Source organism: Ursus maritimus, unplaced genomic scaffold (assembly GCF_017311325.1).
Source record: "Ursus maritimus isolate PB19 unplaced genomic scaffold, ASM1731132v1 scaffold_1, whole genome shotgun sequence".
NCBI lineage: Eukaryota > Metazoa > Chordata > Mammalia > Carnivora > Ursidae > Ursus > Ursus maritimus.
The window spans coordinates 90,633,627-90,657,478 of NW_024423343.1; the positions used below are offsets into that span (position 1 = coordinate 90,633,627).

At 36.3% G+C, this 23,852-nt stretch overlaps 1 protein-coding gene across 2 annotated transcripts in view; it reads right to left on the bottom strand.

The window, feature by feature from the left end:
* The window catches only part of R3HDM1 (R3H domain containing 1), a 195,610-nt gene that overhangs the window by 27,192 nt on the left and 144,566 nt on the right, over window positions 1-23,852 (bottom strand). For both annotated transcript variants that reach the window (XM_040645475.1, XM_040645483.1), the window contains one exon: window positions 21,360-21,481. In XM_040645475.1, coding sequence (XP_040501409.1) covers window positions 21,360-21,481 — 122 coding nt within the window. The remainder of the gene's footprint in view (window positions 1-21,359; window positions 21,482-23,852) is intronic.

The following is a 23,852-nucleotide window of genomic DNA, read 5'->3' on the forward strand; positions in this document are numbered from 1 at the left end:
GGGGGGGGTAATCAGAAGGGGGAGTGAAGCATGGAAGACTATGGACTCTGAGAAACAAACTGAGGGCTTCAGAGGGGAGGGGGGTGGGGGAATGGGATGGACTGGTGATGGGTGGTGAGGGGGGCACGTATTGCATGGTGCATTGGGTGTTGTACGCAACTAATGAATCATCGAACCTTGCATCAGAAACCAGGGATGTACTGTACGGTGACTAACATAATGTAATAAAAAAACATTAAAAAAATGAGATATGTCTCTATTTATGAAACATGAAAACGACAAAAATAAGTCAGTACCTACAAGGATTGTAAATCAAAAGAAGATTTTGTCAAAATGCACTAAGGACCTTAAAAACAGACATTTTTTTAAACCTATTAACTCCCCCCTAAGGACTCTATGCCAAGAAAGAAATTCAGGTTACTCACTAAATGGTTCAATAAAGTGAAAAAGATGAATACGACCTGTACGGTTTGGTTTTTTTTTTAAAAGATTTATTTATTTATTTGAGAAAGAGAGAGAGAGGGTGTGAGCAGGGGGAGGCACAGAGGAAGAGGGAGAAGGACAAATAGACTGTGCTGAGTGCAGAGCCAACGTGGGGCTTGATCCCATGACCCCAAGATCATGACCTGAGCCAAAATCAATTGTCGGACACTCAATGGACTGAGCCACCCAGGTGCCTGACCTATATGTTCTTTTCAAACTATACGAAAAGAAAAAAAAGAAAATATGAATGTGACAACAGTCAACTTGGGGTTGTGGGAATACAGCTGATTCTTGACAATTTATACCATTTGGTATTTTCCAAAAAGGCATGTGTACATTTTGTAAGTATAAAAAATAAACACTAAAAATATCCAATGAAAGCTGCCTGGAATGTTTGACTTTTAAATGTTGTTTTAGGGATTTAATTTCAGTGAATGATCTGAATCTCCTTCAGAATGCCTCAGATGTCAGAGCAAGGCCATCTGGAGACAGTTACACTGATCCTCTGCAATGTAAACCTTCAATTCATTTGAGGATCAGCTGCTCAGCTGAGCTTGCTATGTCTAGAAGAAAATACTAGTTTTCTGCCTTATAACCTTTTTGCAAGTCAAGGTGATTTCTAGCTTATATATTTTTGTGATGACGACACCTATTTAGGACAATATAAATAAAACTCTCAACTAATTAGAATTTGACCAAACTATATGCTCAATTAATAAAAATAAATATCAAATAAAATTTGTACTTTATGATATTTTAGGCTTTCCCTTAAATGCGAATGGCCAGTTTTCCTTAGCTTTCTGGTTAAATGTTCATATTTATACAAATACTCATTTACAGCTTACCTATTCTTTTTTTATTTTTTAAAAGATTTTATTTATTTATTTATTTATTTGACAGAGAAAAAGACAGCCAGTGAGAGAGGGAACTCAAGCAGGAGGAGTGGGAGAGGAAGAAGCAGGCTCCTAGTGGAGGAGCCTGATATGGAGCTCAATCCTGGAATGCCAGGATCACGCCCTGAGCCGAAGGCAGACGCTTAATGACTGTGCCATCCAGGCGCCCCTACAGCTTACCTATTCTATTTCTATTTCTAAAAACTCAATAGACTAATAGAGAAAAAAATATTTAAAAGACAAATAAAACAAAGATGAATAAAGCCACCTGAGATAAAATTGTTGCTTTCATTGAGCACTGAATCTAGCATTGTGTTTCTTTGCTGCTAAGACAAAATGGTGAACCCAGAGGCTAAAACTCTGCCAGGATGATAAAAGAAGGAAGCATTTAAGCCTCTGGTAGGTGGTGGACTACAGACATATCATAACTATATTCTATGATGAATTTAAAGCATGTAGTTAATTATAGAAGAATCCAGTTTTTTGATATGAGACACAGATCATATTCTATAGGAAACTGAGGGACTGGGGTGGAAAACTGGCCTTACGACAGCACTATTTCCCATTAAATAAACAGGTAGGCTGCAAAATTACCTGCAGTAAGGGCTAACATATTGCTTATAAATGAACTATGAATTTTTCAATTACTGGTACGAGAGCCAAAAATCCACTACGATATTTCAACATAAAAGATGCCTTTGGCTTGAGCACTGTAAGGGAAGTGATTATCAAATATAATCAACCATAAATATATTTCTGGTGCTTTTGGGAGAATGACTGATTTTGAGAAGAACCATATTCTGACCAAACCACTAGGATGAGTTTGCTATAACGAAGCAGCTGTCTTACTGGACCTGTTGGATATATCACTTTAGTAACTCAGTGAACTGGTACAGAACATCTGCCAAACAATAATTTTAGCTTTATTATAGATGATCTTAAGCTGCTCTTTCTGGCATTAATTTAGCTTATTAAATCTGCTCTTGGAGTGACGCCATAATATTGCCATTGACACTGAGGATGATGCTTATACACCTACGGGATAAGCTAAAGAACATAATTTCAAAAGATGGAATGTCAGAATAGTATAATTTCATATTTTTTTAAAATCAATATTTCACCTATTAGAAACTGACTCCTGGCATGACAGCATTTCTGTTAAACTGCTCCCTAGTGGAACTGATGAAACTATAAAAAAGCAACCACTTAACGCCTCTGGAAATGGTTCTCAGGATGACCAGTAAATAAGAAACATCTTAAGAACATCTATAAAAATTTGGCAAGAAAGGTTAGTCTGGCATTTGAACCAAGACTGCTTCCCCTTGTCCCCCCAGTTTAATGAGGGATAGACTACTCCTGATAGCTGCAGCCAAGAACACAGAGTTCCTTCTCCTTGCAGCTTTCTTCCAAGGAGGAGTGTTATGTCAGCTTTCTCATCCTGCCCTCAAATACCTGTGCTGAAGCTAAGTCCAGTGTGAGTGAGGTTGAGAGGTGGAAACTCCTATTCCCCCAACCTCCATTTGTGGAACTGAGGGTCTACTGTGGGTGTGACATGCTGAGCAAGTACCGGGCCCTGGCATGATCACTCTTGCCCCAGCTCCTTAAGTGGTGATTCCAGGCCAGGAGAGGTAAGCTGAGGACCCTAGTTGTGGTCCCCTCACTCTCCACCAAATATTCCACTCAAAGGGGAATTAGGGTGTGATTCTCAGAGAAGCTTACGATTGTCCACATCTCCAGATCTAGAGCTCTCACTCAGAGATTTTTCTGAGGAACAAACACCATAAAACAGATAGCACCTAATTTCCTTCCACGAGAATGATCTTCAATTGCAACAGAAAGGGAAGAAGTTCAAAAGCCTACATGTGCAGTCAAGAACGGCAGAGGTGTGGTAAAGACAACTGGGAGATTCAGGCTAAACTGTAGGCCTGCTAGTTTGCAGGAGGGCATCAGGTGAAAAAACAGCTGGAAGGAGTCCTCTTGAGGTCAGAATAAAAACCAAACATTGACCCCAGAAACTTTACCTTCAAAGGAGCCAGATTTTGATAGGATTACTTTGTAGAGCAATTTATGCACCAGGACATTGTTAAAAACAATAAAGCAACCAGCTGGCAGTTAGTAGAGGTTAATAGTTGGGTGTTTTAAGGGAGAGAGGAAGAGAGTCCTACTAAAACCACTGTCATCCCAGAATGACTGTGTGAATTACCCAAAGCTTTCCCTCCTTGAGGAACATCAGAGGCTGAACTTTGGGGGTGGGAGGAAGTTTAAAGAGACTTCACTAAAATGATCCAATAAGTCACTAAACAAGTAAACAACAGGGGTGTGCCTAGGTGGCTCAGTTGATTAAATGTCTGACTCTTGATCTCAGCTCAGGTCTTGATTTTAGAATTGTAAGCTCAAGCCCTGCACTGGGCTCTTTGCTGGGCACGGAGCCTACTTTAGATTAAAAAAAAAAAAAAAAAAAGTAAACAACATCAAGCACCCAAAGTTGCTACAATATGTCATTTAACATGTCTAATTGAGAAAAAGAATACAGGGAAAAAAAAATACAGGGCATGCAAAGAAAGAGCAAAGTATGACTTATACATTAGATAAAAGCAGGGGACAATTTCTGTGAAAAAGAACAGATTTTTCACATTCATCAGAAAAAGACCATAAAGTAATCATTAGAAACAAGATCACAGAACCAAAGTAAACCATGATTAAGGAAGAAAAAAACGGTGACAATATCATATTAATAAACAGAGAATATTAATAAAGATACAGAAATTATAAAAAAGAACCAAATGGAAATTATGGCACTGAAAAACAGCTAAAATAAAAAATTCACTAGAAGGGCTCAAAAGGAGATGCGAATTGGCAGGAGAAAGAATAAGTGAACTTGCAGACAGAGAGATAGATCATGCAAGCTGAAGAAACAAGAGAAGAAAGAACAGAGAGAAAAAAGAGCCTCAAAGAAATGTGGGACATCATTAAGTACACCAACATGTGTATAATGGGATTATGAGAGAGGAGAGAAAGAGGAAAAAAAAAAATCCAAGAAATAATGGCTGGAAACATCCCAAATTTATTGAAAAACAATGACTTACTCATCAGGAACCTCAATAAACTCTAAACAGGATAAATGCAAAAGATCCAAAGAAAGATCATAATAAAAATGTAGAAAATCAAAGATAAATAGCAAGAAAAAAAATGACTGGTTACTTATAATGGAACCCCATTAAGATTAATAGCTGATTTTTCAGTGGCCAGAAGGCAGTAGGATAACACATTCAGAGTGGTCAAAGAGAAAAAACTGTCAAACAAGATTCCTATATCCAGCAAAGCTATTCTTTCAAAAATGAAGGCAAAATAAAAACTTTCCCAAGTAAATAAAAACCAAGAGAATTTGTTGCTGCCAGATATACCCTACAGTAAGTACTACTTAGAATATACATAACATGATAAAGAGTACCAGTATCATGGACTGAATGTTTGCCCCTCCCCACATTCATATGTTGAAGCCCTAACTCCAAGGTGATGGTATTGGGAGGTGAGGCCTTTGAGAAGTAAGTAGAGTTAGATGAGGTCATGTGGGTGGGGCCCAAGTCCAACAGGGTTAGTACTCTTTAAAGAAGAAACATTAGAGAGTTTCTTTTCACTGTCTCTGCTTGCACATACTGAGAAAAAGCTATGTGAGCACACAGCAAGAAGGTAGCTGCTGACAGCCCAGGGATAGAGCCCTTGCCAGACACCAACCCTGCTGGTACTTTAATCAATCTTGGACTTCTAGTCTCCAGAACAGTGAGAATATACGTTTCTGTTTTTAAGGCAAGTAGTCTATGGTATTTTGTTATGGCAGCCTATGAGGATGGATACAACCGGTAAAGGAAATTATGTAATTGTACAAGACAGTAGAAATGCATATTTTACTTCCTTTCTTCTGATTGATTTAAAAATAAACTATATAAAAGAATACATATATAATGTAATGTTGGGCCCACAGCATATAGAAATATATATGTAATATATTTGGCAATAATAGTACAAAGGAAATTTGTGGGAGCAAAGTTATAGTGGGATAAGGAAATGCCTATAGATGGTAAGGTGATAATTATAATGGGTACTTTTTTCTCTGTGATGCTACAATTAAGCTAGTATAAATAAGAAGTTGATTTGAATATGTTAAGATATATATGGTAAATTCTAGAAAAATCACTAAAAAATACTCAAAGAAAAGTAAAAAAAAATCATTATAGAAAATGTTACATTAGGGGGCGCCTGGGTGGCACAGCGGTTAAGCGTCTGCCTTCAGCTCAGGGCGTGATCCCGGTGCTATGGGATCGAGCCCCACATCAGGCTCCTCCGCTATGAGCCTGCTTCTTCCTCTCCCACTCCCCCTGCTTGTGTTCCCTCTCTCGCTGGCTGTCTCTATCTCTGTTGAATAAATCAATAAAATCTTTAAAAAAAAAAAAGAAGATTAATAAAGAAATAGAAGACTTGGACAACACTGTAAACCAACAGACCTAGAAGACATCTAGAGAACCCTCCATCCAATGACAAGAGAATACGCAACAATTTTAGAGTACACATGGAACACTCTGCAGGACAGGCCATCTGCTAGATAATGAAACAAACCTCAATAAATTTAAAAGGACAGAAACAATACAAAGTATGTTCTCCAACCACAACAGAATGAGATTAGAAATCAATAGGAAAAAATCGGGGACACAGATAAGTGAAAATTAAACAACACAACCCCAAATAACCAATGGGTCAAAGAAGAAATCAAAAGGAAAATTAGAAAATACTTTGAGATGAATGACAATGAAGATACAGCATACTAAAGGAGGGAACTAAAGCAGTGCTTAGAGGGAAACGTATAGCTGTAAATGTCTATCTGAAGAAAGAAGAATGATCTCAAAGCAATAACCTACATTTCCATCAAGACATGAGCGGAAGAGGGAAGAGCAAACCATACCTAAAGCAAGTGGAAGAAAGTAAATAATAAAGATTGCAACAGAAATAAAATATAGAAAAGAAAAACAGGAAAAAAATCAAATCCCAAATATGGTTCATTAAAAAGATCAACAAAACTGACATACTTTTTGTTAGGCTGACCAAGAAAAAAAAGAGAAAACTCAAATTATCAGAATCAGAAACAAAGAGAGGAGATTACTACTGACTCTATAGACATAAAAAGCATAATAAAAGAACACTATGAAAAACTATACACCAACAGATTAGATTAACTTCCTAGAAATATGTAACTACCAAAATGGACTCAAGGAGATGTAATATGAATAGACCTAAAACAAATCAAGAGACTGAAGTAGTAATCAAAAAACAACTTACAAACACAACAGCTCCAGCACAGAAGGCTTCAACAGTGAATTCTATCAAACATTTAAAGAATTAACACTTCCTCATAAAATCTTCCAAAAAATAGAAGAGAACATTACTCAAGTCCTTCTATGAGGCTAGTATTACTCCAATACTAAAATCAGACAAAAGTATCACAAGAAAACAACAGACTAATATTTCTTGTGAATATAGATGCAAAAATCCTTAATATACTATACTAGCATGTGAACCCAGCAACACATGAAAATAATTACATACCAAGACTGAGTAGGATTTACCCCCGGAATGCCAGGGCCATCTAGTATCTGAAAATCTATTAATGTAATATATCATATCAACAGAATAAAAAACAAAAATCACATGATCATCTCAATAGGTGCAGAAAATATATTTGACAAAATCTAATAATCTTCCATAATAAAAATATTCAACAAACTAGGAATAAAAGAGAATTTTCTCAACTTGACTTAGACTATCTATAAAAAATCCACAGCTAACATCATACTTAAGGTGAAAGAATGGGTGCTCTCCTGCTAAAATCATAAACAAGGATGTTTGCTCTCGTTACTGTACTGAACATTGTACTGAGATTCTAGACAGAGAAATTAGGCAAGAAAATAAAACGCATCCAGATCGAAAAGGAAGAAGCAAAACTATTAACTTCACAGATGACATGATCTTATATATGGAAAATCCTATTAATCCACTAAAGAAGTATTATAACTAGTAAATCAGTTCAACAAGGTTGTATGATGGAAGATCAATTCAAAATATAAATACATACAAAATATAACATATACAAAAATAAATTGTATTTCTATACATTTCCAATGATCGAAATAAAATTAAAGGAATTCTATTACAGTATCATAAAAAATGAAATAATAGGTATAAGTTCTATCACATGAAGTTGTCCACAAAAAGGTTGATAACTTAAGAAAACAGCATGGGAAATTCTAAACAAAAATGTTATTGCCATCTTCTTTATAGTTTTGCAAATATGTCTGTTATTTCAAATTATTTTTTTGATGGGAGACAAAGACTGAGTATATGCTTCTCAAGCAGTAATTAATTCATTTGAAAAGCAAGTCTCATATTTGCTACAGCTTTAAGTAGCTACTAAGGATGATATCTTTGAAAATTTACCAACAGTGGCAAGGTGTGCTAGGAAGTCATTTGGTTTTCTACCTTTTTAAACTATCTGATGTCTGATTGCCATTGACAGTTAAGAAAGCTTTCTGGACTCATAACATTACTTAATATGTACAGCCGAGTTCCCTGAAGAAGCTGTAATTAATCAACATAATCCACTTGGGGACTGTAGTGGTCTTGGTATCACACATTTAATTCTTCTGAATTAAAAAGACTAAAGCAGGACGCCTGGGGTGGCTCAGTAAGTTAAGCATCTGCCTTCAGCTCAGATCATGATCCCAGGGTTCTGGGATCAAGTCCTGCATTGGGCTCCTTGCTCAGCGGGGAGCCTGCTTCTCCCTCTGCCTGCTGCTCCCTCTGCTTACTGCTCCCTCTGCTTGTGCTCTCTCTAACCCTCTGACAAATAAATAAAATCTTAAAAAAAAAAAAAAGACTAAAGCAGTTAACATAGAACACTTTAAAACTCTTTGGTTCCAATGTCTGACTTACCATGTGTGCCAATGGAGCAAATTTCATATATATGTATATATACATACATATACATATATACATGTATATACGTATATATACATATATACATATATATGTATATATATATACATATATACATATATATATATATATTTTTTTTTAAAGTAGGCTTCATGCCCAATGTGGGGCTTAAACTCACAACTCTGAGATTAAGAGTTGTGCACTCTAGCGACTGAGCCGGCCAGGTGTGCCCCTATAAATTTAAACCAAACTTAATCAGCCTAGCAGGAAAATAGGAAATTGATAGTTTAAACTATTCAAAAGCCAGGGTGAGCCTGGGTGGTGCAGTTAGTTGAGCAGCTGGCTCTTGGTTTTGGCTTAAGGCATGATCTAAAGGTCCTGGGACAGAGCCTGTGTCAGGCTCCACGCTTAGCCTGGAGTCAGCTTGAGATTCTCTCTTCCTCTCTCTCTGTCCCTCTCACTCATGCGCTTTCTCTCTCTCTCAAAATAAATAAATCATTAAAAAATTTTAAAAATTATTCTGTGTTTCTTTTAGACTTAAAAAAACTTTCAAATTGAAGTATAGTTGACTGCTACATTAGTTTCAGATATACAACAGTGATTCACCTTTTCTGTATGTTATATTCATAAGTGTAGATACCTGTCACCATACAATATTGACAATATCACTGATTACACTCTCTATCCTCCACATATTTCTTCTACATCTTTTTTGTTAGATTTTCTTATTAATAACAGCACTGCTGTAATTTGTCTTGCAGCAATTTTAATTTTGTGAGTGGCATCGGGCTCCCTGCTCAGTGGGGAGTTTGCTTCTCCCTCTCCCTCTGCCCCTCTCCCCGCACATGCTCTCTCTCAAATAAATAAATATCTTAAAAAAAAATTCATCTTCAAAATGATTCTGTAACAGGTTTTAAAATCAGTTATTGTGAGTCCACTTTTATGCCTCTGTTACATGCTCTATGGTATTCATGTTTCCTTAAAAATACTAGATTTTAAAGATTTCTTAGTTTTGCAGCTTTTCTCTTCATTTTGTTTTATTTTTATATTTTATATTTTTTAACATTTATTTGAGAGAGAAAGTGTGTGAATGGGGTGGGAAGGGAATGGGAGGGGTAGAGGGAGAGGGAGAAAGAAAATCTCCAGCAGACTGCCTGCTGACTTCACAGCCCAATGTGGGGCTCAATTTCACAATCCTGAGATGACGACCTGAGCTGAAATTAAAGAGTTGGACACTCATCTGACTGTCGGTTTTTTAATAAAACTAGTCTTTGCTTACACTTTTAGAAAAGGAGACCAAGATCATCTTTTTACAGCTTTATGGAGGTATAACTGACAGAAAATAAACGGTGCGCAATGTGTATTATTTGATGAGTTCGGACATTATGTATATACCATGAAACCATCACTAACCCCAAAAGTTGCTTTATACCCCATTGTAGTACCTCCCTCCTTTCTTCCCCATCAACTCCCCCTTAACCATACCCTGGCCAAACACTGACCTGCTTTCTGTCACCAAAGAGATTAGGTTGCATTTTCTAGAGTTTTATATAAATGGTATCATATGGTATATACCTTTGTCTCGCTTTTCTTCACTCAGGATAATTATGAGATTCATCCATGTTGTATATATCAATAGTTCATTCTTTTATTTGCTAAGTAATATGCCATTGATGAATAGGACACAAATTGTTTATCCATTTAGTTGTTGCTGGACATTTGAGTTGGTTCCAGTTTTCATTTGTCTTGGTTAAATACCTAGAAGTGGAATAGTTGGGTCACATAGCAGGTATAAGTTTAACTTTTTCAACTGTTTCCCAAGGTGTGTTTTTGTTTTGACTGAGGTATGAGAATTCCTGATATATTCTCCAAGTCCTTTCTAAGATTTTTGATTTTTTGAGCCAGTATACTGCTTGACTTTTAATTTTTATTCTTTTGTACAGGGCCAGTTTCCATCAGATATAGTTTTCTTTCTATCTGAAAGACTTCCTTTAACATTTCTTGGAATGCAGGTCAGCTGGTGATTAATTCCGTTTTTGTACATTTGAAATAGTCTTCATTTCACCTTTGTTTCTGAAAAATATATTTACTGGCACAAAATTCTAGATTTTTTCTTTCACTAATTCAAATAAAGATGTTGTGGCACTGTCTTCCAGCTTGTATTGTTTCTAGCAAGAAGGGTGCTGCCATTCTTACCTTTGTACCTCTGTAAGTATGTAATGTCTTTTTTTCTCTGGCTGCTTTTATGATTTTCTCTTTACCACTTTTTTAGAAGTTTTTTCCTTCAGGTTTCTTTTGCTTGGAGATTGTTGAATTTTTTTTGAAACTGTGGGTTTATAATTTTCATCAAATTAAAAAAAACTTCATCCATTACTCACTCAAATATTTTTCTGTTCTCTCCTTTCCTCTCTTTTGAGGATGCCAATTACACATGTATTAGGCCCCTTGAAAAGCAGTGATGTTCTACTAATTTTTTCTACTGTCTTTTTTCTCTCTTTCTGAATTTTATATTTACATGGTTTATTATCAGTTTCAATTAGCGGTTTTTCCTCATTATTGGCCTTAGTTTCCTATTTCTTTTCATACTTGGTATTTCTGATTGGATGGTAGGCATTGTAAATTTAATCTTGTTAAGTGTTGGATATTCTTGTATTTTTGAACAATATTTTTGAGATTTGTTCTGGGTCATAGTTATCTAGAAACAAATTAATCCTTTTGAGTCCTTATTTTCTTTAGGCACGACCAGAGCATCTAGGGCTAATGTTCCCCCACAACTGAGATAATGTCCTTTTAGGTCCTCTACTTGAAGCCTCATATATTATGAAGTTTTGACATTCTGGCTGCCAGGAATATAAACTATTCCTGTCCTTGTTTGAGTTCCAGGGATTGTCCTGCCTGTTCCTGGCTCTGTATGTTTTTTGCACATACAAGCACCAGGCAGAAATCTAAACTAGACTCAAAAAGGTCCCTCTGTAGATCTCCACAGTTTTTTCTTGGTAGTCTCTTCTCTTCAGCACTCTGCCCTGTAAACTCCAGCCACTTTGGCTCCCTTGCACTCCTAACCTCATCTGCTTAATTTAGAGAGAGGCTCTGCTTGACCCCTCCCTGAGTGGTGGCTGGAAAAGTCTTTCTAGGCAGCAAGCTGGGGCACTGATGAGACTCATTTTATTTTCTTCTCTCAGAGTTTACTGTCCTTCGTTGTCTAAAGAAAACTTGTTTTGTATATTTTTCTGGTTTTTAAGTTAAGGTAGGAGGATAAATCCAGTCCCTAACACCTCATCTTGGCTAGAAATGGAAGACGAGAGGATGCAGATTTTTAAGATCCTTTCATCAACTTGCCTCATGTTGTTCCTAACACCAGTTACGTAAAACACAAAGTCAGCATGCTCCCAAACCACAGGAATTATTCACAAAATAAAATACATGGGATATGCCGGAGGGGCACTCCAAGACAAACCTCTTCTGCCTCCTAAACTTGGCCTATCTCAGGGGACTGCACATTATCTAGGTTACCTATGGCCTGGAGAAATACCAAATAAAATGGAAAACCATTCAAAATCCTGGGCTATGCAGAATGTCACTGTGGATATTTAGAAACAATTTGGAAAAGCTTAAAATGAACATGGTGAAGAAAGTAGTGAAAATCAAAAAGAAGGCAGGGAAGATTAAGAGATTTACTTTTCCCCTAATGTTTAAAAGTATAATTTTTAATTTGAATTTTCCCTTTATATAAGTTCTTTCCTTGCTATCTTTCAAAAAAGTAGTATCTATTTTTGAACAAATACTCTGGACCTTTATATACCAGACTTCGTGAACTGTTTAAACTTGTCATTTCCTTTTCAGAGTTCTCTAATCTACTACATACTGTCTGGAAGGTTGTAAATGTCCTCTTCTTGTTACATCCAATGTCTTTTCTCTCTTAATGGTTTTCATGCTCCCCAGCAACACCTGATGGTTAATTTTTGAAATCTCCTTGCATGTTGGCTTCTCTTCCCCTCATTTCCTGTGTGATCAGCCTTCATTTCAGACCATTTCCTGTTGGTCTTTTTTGCTGGCTATTAATCATCTAGTATAGGTACTGGCAAATTATGGTCACCGGGCCAATGTCTGCTTCTGAACAGCCCACACGCCAAGAATGGTTTTTACTGATAAACATTTGCAATCAATTTGATGACAGAGAACACTCACTGAATCCCAATTAAATGAAATGTCATTTTCCTACCTAAAGTAATTCTATTCTTCTCATTAGTAGGCCTGTATTTAAAAAAAACAAAACAAAACAAAAAACAACTGTGCTCGATTATTGCTATATTTTGAATTTTGTCAATAAAATTTCTTTGGAAATTTAATTATTTATTTAAAAGATGTATTTGAGAGAGAGCATGAGCGAGCGTGTGCGTGCACATGAACACACAAACAGGGGGAAGGAGACAAGTATATTCCCTGCTAAGTTGGGAGCCTGATGTGGGGCTCGATCTCAGGACCTTGAGATCACCACTTGAGCGGTAATCAACCATTGGAGGCTCAAATTACTGAGCCACCCAGGCGCCCCCTGGAAATTAATTTTCTCTTTTATTATATAAATACCTAAAAGAATATCTACAATTTTATATTCTTGCCTTTAAAACCTGAAGTATTTCCTTTTTGGCCTGTTACAGAAAAGTCTGTTGACCCTAGATCTAGTAGGTATTTTTAAGTAAGCGATATCCAAATAATAATTACACTAATCTCCAACCCTAGCATTCTTTTGCTGCTAGTGAAACATTTTCCATCAAGATATTAGAATTTTTTCTTTAATCCTTACTTACAATATCACCAAATATTTGTATCTTCTTTCAAAGGGCCACCTAAATGTATCCCCTTCCCACTGCCACCACCACAAGCAGGGATTCTGCTACTTGATGCTTGTGGTCTCTGCTCAATTCAAATATATCTCAATCATTGCAACTGAACTAATTAAAAACAAAACAAAACAAAAACACTTTATCACATCAATGTCATACTTCAGAAACCAGGTTTTTGCTATTATTACAAGTCTAAAACACAAATTCCTTGGCCTGACCTCTTACAAGCTGGTTTCTCTCCATTCTAACCTAAAAGGAAAAATTCAGATACTCTGTGGAAAGATGTTCAAAAGTAAAATTTAATGAAAAAAGCGAGCTGCAGAATAAAATATTTATATAAATAATTCCACATATGCAAAAAAAGTCACAGTAACAAACAAAAACATTCCTAATCTCTCTACCTCAAAAACAAAAACGGTGATTCTCTCTTTCCAAACCACAACTATTACACATATATACTTAAAAGTAGTAAAAGTGTTAGAAAGGTACATACCAAAGTCTAAACAGTGATTATTTTGGTGAATAGTAATTGCTTTGCACAAAGGGCAATGGTTAAAGCAGAATTTAAAAATTTTACTCAATGTATTTTTATATGGTTTAATTTTTAAACCAGAGCTGATGAATAATACAATTAAAAATACAGAAAATACAATGTTTAAAACATTTAATTCCTAACAAAGTTTACATATTATGTGTGCCCTGAGAAATGACTCGAGAAGTACACCAAAATTTTGTATTTAATATTTTACTTATTTGAGAGAGTGTGAGAGAGAGAGTGCACATGGTGGGGGGCAGGAAAGCCAGAAGCAGACTCCCCACCGAGCAGGGAACCTGATGCGGGGCTCGATCCTAGGACCCCTAGATCATGACCCAAGCCAAAGGCAGACTCTCAACTGACTGAGCCACCCAGGTGCACTTGCACCAAAATTTAACAGTAATTTTTTTGGGGTAGTGAGACTGTAGGTGATTTCCTTTTTCATGCTTTTTTACACTTTGTAATTTTTTATATTTTCTTTCTTTCTTTTTTTTTTTTTTAAAGATTTTATTTATTTATTCGACAGAGATAGAGACAGCCAGCGAGAGAGGGAACACAAGCAGGGGGAGTGGGAGAGGAAGAAGCAGGCTCATAGCGGAGGAGCCTGATGTGGGGCTCGATCCCATAACGGCAGGATCACGCCCTGAGCCGAAGGCAGACGCTTAACCGCTGTGCCACCCAGGCGCCCCTGTAATTTTTTATATTTTCAAATTTTCTACAGTGATATCATATATAATGAAAAATAGAGAAAAGACTGTTTTAAAGACAAAATACAGATGTAGGAGAACATTTTCTTTTGTTGACAGATACCAACTGAGAGAGAATGAGGGAGAGCCGCAAGTATGGTCAGTTTACTTATGCATAAAACGAAGAGATTTTTCCATGAAAGGTCACCATTCCTCCCAATTTTTAAAGTACCTATTAAATACTATTATTTTAATCTAAAATATTACTACCATCAGTCATTTTGGTGAATTCACAAAAAGTGAAATAGCTACAGCACCCTTTTTCCTTCCTATTTAACATAATTTTTGTCAGTAAAACTTAATTTACTAATGAATTTGCTGATAAATTCATGCCTACAAAAATAGTTAAGAAGATTTTTATATCCACTGAAGAGAAAATTAATGTTATGGAAAGGCAATGCTTTAGCTCCAAAAGTCATTTTCTTACTACATTTTACTTCTCTAGGCTAGGTGTTAACTTCCTTGTTAATAACAACAAAAGCAAAACTCCCCTGAAAGATATCGCTCAGATTGACACTTTGTTATGACAATTATTTCAAAGGATGGCTGAGGCAAATGAAAAAATTAAAATGCAAAACCAGAAGTGTAGGAGAAATAAAATGAATTCACGACAGGTTCCAGAAGTAGGACAAAGGGGATACCACAGAAATAGAATATAAAAATGGGGAAAAACATACTGTGAGGAGGAAAAAGGAAAAAGACTTAAAAGTAGGTTTTCTTTTTCATCATTTCATAAAGATACTGTGAAGCATTTTTTAGCAAGTTCTGAAAAATAGAGGTTACAGTCTCTTCAAGTTTCTGTGTATGCTAGCCCTTTGAGATGACAGATCAAAAACAAAGGTATATATTCTCCTTTTGAGTTTCAAGATAAAAATGAGAAATGAAAGGTAAAACAGGAGGGGGAAAAAAGCCCCACCAAAAATGAGGGCATTTTGAAGATTTATTCAACTAGCTTGTCACTTTTGAAGACACTGTAGGAATGGAATTAATTTTCTCTCCATACCAAAAACTGAGACAAATCCCACGATTAGATGTAAAACTAGTTTCTCTGACCACTATATGGCTTGCTGAAAGTGACAAGACATGCCAAATCTTCACAGTATACATAACAACACAATCTAATCTAAACACAAAGTCGCCTCAGTGATAACTGAAAGGCTGTGCTGAAAGTAAAAATAATAATTCAAATTCTATTTTTCTATTTTTCTGCATCTCTGCAAAAAAAAAAAAAAAAAAAAGATTGCTAAGCAACCCAAGCTAAGGAAGGCATTTTTCAAGGCAAAGCCGCACTTATTCTTACAGAAATCTTATCTCTTCTTATAATGTGGTAATGGAATGAAGCTCATTACAGTCCATTCAGTAAAAGCATAAAGAACGTTACAAGCTCAGAGTTTAACATATACTTTCCATCTAACGCTGAGTATACTTATTGGTATGGGGTAATTTACACAGTTTTATCTTCAAACATTGGGCCCTGGATGAAAGTTTGCAAATAAACAGTGACAGACATAACTTTCTTGCAAATGTGTAAAATACTACTGGGTTATGGCTACACACAGCTCAAGTCTATGGATAAAGATGAGAAGGGCTGGGTCTTAAGTCTTGTTGCCTGAAGAATTATCATGAGGGCTTCAAAAACAATTATGTTCAGGCTTAAGATCAGGCCCATGCTAGTGAAAGGAGAATGTGGAGAACTAGGAGTTATGACCAGTACTTTTAAGGAGGCCGATATGTGATTCTAACATGCTGATAAGATTAGGAATCACTGGTAGATACATTAGAAGTTAGGGTGCTAGAAATCAGGGTCGAAGAGTTTAGACCTTCAGGTTAAATTCTACGGTTAACCTTTTTCTTTTCTTTTAAATTAACCACTAACCATTTTATTTTATTTTATTTTATTTTATTTTATTTTATAAAGATTTTATTTATTTGACAGAGAGACAGCCAATAAGAGAGGGAACACAAGCAGGGGGAGTGGGAGAGGAAGAAGCAAGCTCCCAGCAGAGGAGCCTGATGTGGGGCTCGATCCCAGGACTCTGGGATCACACCCTCAGCCGAAGGCAGACTCTTAACGACTGAGCCACCCAGGCGCCCCTATGGTTAACCTTCTTCATGTTTCATACTCTACATCTAAAATAAAAACAAACATACATCTTAACCTTTTCAGAGGACACTCTGAGGATAAGTTTCTAGAAAAGTAAAATGTTTAGACAAGAAAAAAATTTTGGAAGAAAGGTTTTATGTGCATTTATAAGCTTTCTGTAATAAAACACCATTTTAGGTGGAATGAAACTGAAGGTGAAGAAATGCTGACCAGGTAGGTAGGCCTTAAATGATAATATGGTTATATACCATTTGGTTAGCAAAATGCTAACTTCAGTACTATGCTTGGGGGCCATTTTAAGCAGCAAAATCACAAAATAATAGCATAAAAATGCCAAAATTGTGGCACTAAATACTCTGAAAAGAATATTTACAGTATGAGAACTGAAGAGTGTCAACTTGTTTGACTTCAGCTGAGAATGTGTTCATTGGGAGACTCAAATTTTTCACTGTTCTGTGCATATCCGCAAATGACTGAAAAAGCCTACAAATATCTATTTTGGGATTACAAATAAATAATAGGGAATACGCAAATTTGCAAATACAAATCTGCAATGATGATAATATTTCTCTTTATGTAAGTTACTCTGAAGAGATAACGTAATATATATTTTCATTCCTTGGCTTAATGTTTTGGCAAAAATACAGGTTTCAAATTCAGTGAAGTAAATAGAGATAAATTTTTTTAAATCTAGAAAATGGGAGTGTCTCTTAAGAAGTCTTGGTTAGGCATACCAGAAAAGAACAAATATGTAAATTCTGTTCACACAGAAAACACAAATAATTCAGAAAACAAATGAACATTTTACTATATTTAGTCTACATGGGAGTAACACTAAAAAATATTTCCTGCTTCAAGGACAGACTAATGATATTCTATGGTTTCCTCCCCCTTTCTTACTGCTTTTCGGGGAAGTGTGTAGCCACCACAATAATGGGGAAGAGAGGTCAGAACCAGGTAAGCAGTAAAGGCATGGAACTATTAAAACAGAAGTCACAAATTCCCCAAAGATATCACAACCTTTTTTCAAAGTAGAGCCCTCCAGCATCTGACTCACAGCCTTTCTTTTTAAAAACTTAGTTCTGGTTAACTCCATTGCAGATTTAAATAAATGCACTTACACTGACAATAACTGACAAAGAAAGACCCTAAGTTTAGAAAGTAAATGAAGATATCTCCAACATGCTTCAAAATTCTGTGGGGGCACAGTGTAATTACCAATGCTCAGGATTACGGCTCTGAATCAGCAATAAAAAGGTTAACTATTTTTAGTGTCTTCTACTTAAGAACACAGGCAAGTATATATTTTAGAATAATTTTCATACACAAAGTCCTACACATGGGTTTCCCCACACCAATCCTATGAGGTGTTCTTATTTTACGAATGAGAAAACGAAAGTGCAAAAAGACTAAGTAACATGCCTAAAGTCACAAAGGCTTGAAGTCAGGTTTTGTTTGATTCAGAAGCTTATCTTCTTTCTAACCATATCATGCCCTGCCATCAATTAATGACTAAAGGAGCAAGATTCAGTTATCTAAAAAAGTAGCTAAGTTAGATCACCTCATAACCTGATATCAAACCAGTTAGATTCCATGGTGACGAGCCTCAAGGAATAACACATACATGTGAACTCCTGAGAAAACAGCAGAGGTTACAAGTATAGTGTTGTAAAATAAACAAATGAAGCTATAGGAAAGAAACTTACTGTATCATTTGTAATACTAAATTTGAAAGATTAAATTCTCTCATTATATTTCAAACATGATACGGTTATGTATTAAAAAAAAAACCTAGCAGGGCGCCTGGGTGGCTCAGTCGTTACGCGTCTGCCTTCGGCTCAGGGCGTGATCCCAGCGTTCTGGGATTGAGCCCCACATCAGGCTCCTCCGCTAGCAGCCTGCTTCTTCTTCCCCCACTCCCCCTGCTTGTGTTCCCTCTCTCACTGGCTGTCTCTCTCTCTGTCAAATAAATAAATAAAATCTTAAAAAAAAAAAAACCTAGCTGTAGACATTTCGTATTAGAATTATTTATAAATTCTATTTTGTGTCTGTATTAATCAATCTTAATTGTGTCTCCATACCCATTATCTATGTTAGCATATGATTAGGTATAAGGAGGAAAGCAAGGAAGGATATAAACTAGGATATGTAAAATTATGTTTGTGAAGAAATGAGGAAAAAAACACATAAAACGAGAATGTCTTAGACTGAATTTTACTAATTTGATATTCACAATACACTATTAAAGAAAAAAGCAAAATAATGTCCAATTCATTAGAATCTCCCACCTACTTTCAATATATGTGTATTTTATATGTGTGTATGTTTGTTTGGTCAGGAGGCTAATGTGACAGAATGCACATACTAGCATGTGAACACTGGTTACTTGGAGGTGAGGGCAGAGTGGGACATGATGATTAGCTTTATTTTTACATATCTTTGTATTGATTGTTTAACTTGTGTCAACAAGCATAATTTATTTTGTAGTAAAAAATATTAATGAAAAATTTAAAAAGCATATAGAGGTTACAGAAACAAAATGATAATATTAATGCCAATAATTCTACATAAACAAGAATGAATAATATATATGTACCAATACATATGTGTAAGATGGCCTTTACCATTAAGGAAGTGTATTCATTCAGTATGCATTTACCGAGCTTCTATCCTGGGCTGGGCCCTGCTCTAGATGCTGGAATATTCAGACAAACCTCTGCTCTGCGTGTAAACACAGTGGAATATATAAGATAAAATATAATTTATACAAGCTAGTAAATCTAGATTTATGAAGGAATGGTTTCTATAGTATTGGCCCTTGGATAGTAATTATCTGGTTAATAAATGCCAACAGTTGATCTTTAAGTTAGAAATCTGAAATATTATGGCAATTTGCTTATTAATAAATATTGCCCAGAATCAGAAACAAAATTTTCTGTAAAGAATGCTATTACAGGGGCGCCTGGGTGGCACAGTGGTTAAGCGTCTGCCTTCGGCTCAGGGCGTGATCCCGCCGTTGTGGGATCGAGCCCCACATCAGGCTCCTCCGCTATGAGCCTGCTTCTTCCTCTCTCACTCCCCCTGCTTGTGTTCCCTCTCTCGCTGGCTGTCTCTATCTCTGTCAAATAAATAAATAAAATCTTTAAAAAAAAAAAAAAAAAAGAATGCTATTACATCTTGAAAAATAACATCATTTACAAATGTTTTTCACCCAAAGGTATTCTTAATTAATTCTGTATGACTTGTATTTCTACCTAATAACTAGCATAAAAGGTACCAGAACACAAGTCTGACAGGATACACATTCTTGCTTTACGTGCAACCCATTCCATTTCTCACATTGGTAATCCATAGTTGGAAGAGATCAATGCTAGTTTGTGACACAGTAACAAGTTCTACTGTCAAGTTACAGTTAGCGTATTTCAAATTTCTTTGACTCACTTAGGTCATAGCCCTAACCTGTGAGTAATTCCCAAAACTTTTCCTCAAGGTTCAAGTTGGAGGGGAATCTCACTTCTCTTTTAATTGCTGGGCTTCTAAGATATTCCTCCAGCCAAGCCTAGCTCACCAAATTTTTATTTTCTTGCAGAAGCAGGCCCAGGAACTAACCTTGCTCATTAGAATATAAAACTCCAAAGTTGCTTATGATTCACAACCAACTCACTGTCTGAAAAGCCTGGGCCTCTTCAATCTCTGACAGCCACAGAGCTGGAAAGGGCAAGGAAGTATGAGAGTCCTGTATGTGCGTGTGTGCGTGCGTTGTCTGTTTGATAACAAATAAAACGAGAGCCAAGTTTCCATTCCCCCAAGTAGATTCAATGAAGCAAATCTGTCAATCCCTTTCTCACCCCTAATTACCATCCCCTGTAACCATAACCGGTGCCAACCTCTTATCAGCAATTAACATAGGTCCTCCTTCTTAAAAAGAGCACTGCAGTCCCTCTGGCAACCTTACAGGGATGTCATGAAATAAATGAAAGACTGTAATACTTTCTTTTCTTTCTTTCCTTTTTTAAAAAAGATTTTATTTATTTGAGAGAGAGAGAGAGAGCACGCATAGAGGGAGAGTGAGAGGGAGAAGCAGACTTCTTGATGCAGGGCTTGATCCCAGGACTCTGGGATCAGGACCTGAGCCAAAGGCAGAAGCTTAACCCACTGAGCCACCCAGGTGCCTCTGTAATACTTTCTGAATAATGGACTAAAGTTACCCAAGTCAAAGGAAGATGACTCTGTATCACATTCGGCTTATCAGAGAGCTGCTGCTCTTCCAAGTTGAAGTAGCTAAAGAAGTAGCTTCATGACGTGCTTTTATACAGAGCCACTATAATTTCTTCTCCTATATGCCTCCTTCCTCTTACTGATGAAAAATGAGGTCCCTAGAGCCTGAAAAATTTCAGCAAGATATTCTGTTGCTGACGTTATATAAAAGAAATACATTCTCCCCCACCTTCTACAAAAATCTTAAATATTAAATGCTCCAAATCCAGGGTTTATGACCAACTACTATACCATCTGGCTAAGAGGAGAATCGCCTACTTTAAGGCACACGAGAGAAGGTGTGACTCTTCTTTAGGCTACATATGAAATGTCTGGCTTATTCTGATTTTGTTAGAAAAACTATGAGAAAAGGAGACTGTATCTTACTTTTTCTATTCTATATTAGATAATGATTTCAGGTCATGCTCCTTAGTCAATTTTAAATTTAGCAACAGACCATAATCCTGATAAACAATGAGCAGCTATAGGATTAGGTTTCTTAATCGTACTCACCTTAAATTATTTTGTTGGCCGGGTGGAATGACACTAGATCCTTGATTAGACTGATTAGGGAACATAACAGGCTGTTGATAAGTCTGATGGACAATTCCTTGAGAACTCTGAGGCAGTGAAACCTAAAATTTGAAAGACAATTTAAAGGGAAAAACGTTCTTCAAAACCTTGCAAATGATAATGTCTCCAGCCTCCATAAACTTTTCCAGTATCAACACTTAGGAATAAGCTAAACTGCCAATAGTCATGATAAGTTAGCCACAGTACTACCACTTTATTTCTGTTCTTTACAGCCAGCTTTTGTTTTTGGCTAGCGTTTATCAATTGAACAACAGGCCAGAGGCATTAGATTATAAAAATAAAATGTGACTTACATCCTTAAGTAAAAGTTGTTTTAAAAAAGAAACGGTTTCCAAATAAGGATGATTGTTTGACGTGGAAAGAGTAACCAATACAGTACACTTCAGACAGAGCTAAATAAAACTCAGGTAGGACACCAGTGAGATACACTGGATCAGAAAGACTGATTTTTGGAGCTTAAGATTAAATCTAGATGTGGTATTGGCTTCCTTTAGCTTTCAACATGACATTAGGCAATGACTTAACTATTGTGAGGTTCAACAGCTCCTTATGTGAAAAAATGAGATGCTACCTCCATCTCATGGGAGGCATTATCTCCACTGTAATCTCTACTTGCAGGATCTAGCACAGTAGACCTCTGATGAACAGTGGATCTTTCAGTTCTGTTTTCTATATTATCTACATAGAACCCAAATGAACATATTGGATTTTTCAGGTCTCTGATTTCTAAAATAGAAACCACAGACACAATGGACTCTACTGATGTTGTTGTTCTGTTGTAATGGGTTCTTAATTTATAAATGTGCCACAACATTACAGGTGGCTTATACCGATTTTGGTAAATAAGGCCAAAATAAAAGCTTCTGACGGTTATGATGATGATGACGTTAGCAAGAGTAGTAGTAATAACAGTAGTAATAGTGATGATAATGTAAATTAACATTACTAAGTATTTATTTACCACCATAAATTAGGTTCTGTTGTAATAACTTTATGTGTGTTATAATATTAAGTCTTCCTAATAACCTTAAGAAGGTACTTTTATCACCCCTGTTTTATAGATTGGGAAATTGAGGTTAAGTAACTTGACCAAGGTTGTATAGCCAGTAAGCAGGGAAATTAAGATCTGAAACTATGCCCTCTGGCTCCAGAGCTGCAGCTCTTCAACCATTTCATTATCCTCTATACCTGGCTTCCATGATTTAGAAGGTGATTAACTTCTAGTAAGTCATGTTTCTGAAATGCAAACTAGTCTTTTCAAAAGACACAGTAATCCCTTAATTACTTTCAATTTGGCTCAATTATTACAAAGAGGAAGTTACTGGTTTGATTTATCCAACTCTATAACATAATATATGTCAGTCTTTTTGCCTACTGAGGGAGTGTAGCATTCTAAGATTATTATTTCCGATTGTATCTAAGTTAATATATACTCACAGCAGATCCAGGGGAAACAACACAGTTCAATCTAGATGATTTAAGCTATAGAACAAATCTACAACTAGTGGTAAAGAAAAATTGAAGTAGCAAAAGAGAGGGAACAGTATTTGAGACATATGGCCACCAAATAGTGTACTGAGGACAGATGATTTTTCTGATTTATTTTTTAGATAGCATTTTTTCCCCGACTCAGGCTCTCTACCAGAGGTAGTAGGGATTATAAAGCAGGCTCTAATTGCTCTACAGGGCCATCCTTCTCAGAGTCTTTTACCCAGTATGAGGGTTATATAAAATACCCTGAGAAATGATTTATAACTTATAAAAAAGCATGCTATACTGTAATTAACTGCCTTAGCTCTGACACATTACCAGTATCTAGCTTTAAAACAAAACAAAACTACACTAACAAGTCTGTAATTTAAAAACTGTATTATTTTTAGTACTAGACTGTGAGCCCCTAGAGGTAAGGGGCACATCTTATTTCCACAGTGCCTGGACATCTAACAGATGCTCAATGTACTGGGTTAGGGAGCACAACCAAGGTCCTTAACAGGACCTAGTACCTGGCCTGGTACTGATCCTCTCTAATGTCTAGCTGTGGAGAAGAAGGGAATGGGCAGTGTCATGTGCCTGGGCTCAAGCACAGGGGATAAGGAATACGAAGCATGAGGATGGTAGAGAAAAGAAAGATGCAAAATCTAGTTTTATGATTAATCTTTTCTTTTTTCCTTATTTGCTTTCTATTGCCAAGAAGACAGACTTTTTTTTTTCCCTCTAGACATACTCTTAGTGTTCACTAGTCCTTGACAATTTCCTAGTTTACATTTAATTTCATTTTAAAATTTCTGGGATTACATGGAATATGCTAGCACCTTTACTCGTATCGTTCCCCATCCCCAGGATTTCTTCTAAACCAATTTATGCCCACAATTTTCTTTTAAGTGCTAGTTAAAGGTTTTTATCTTTCCAGAG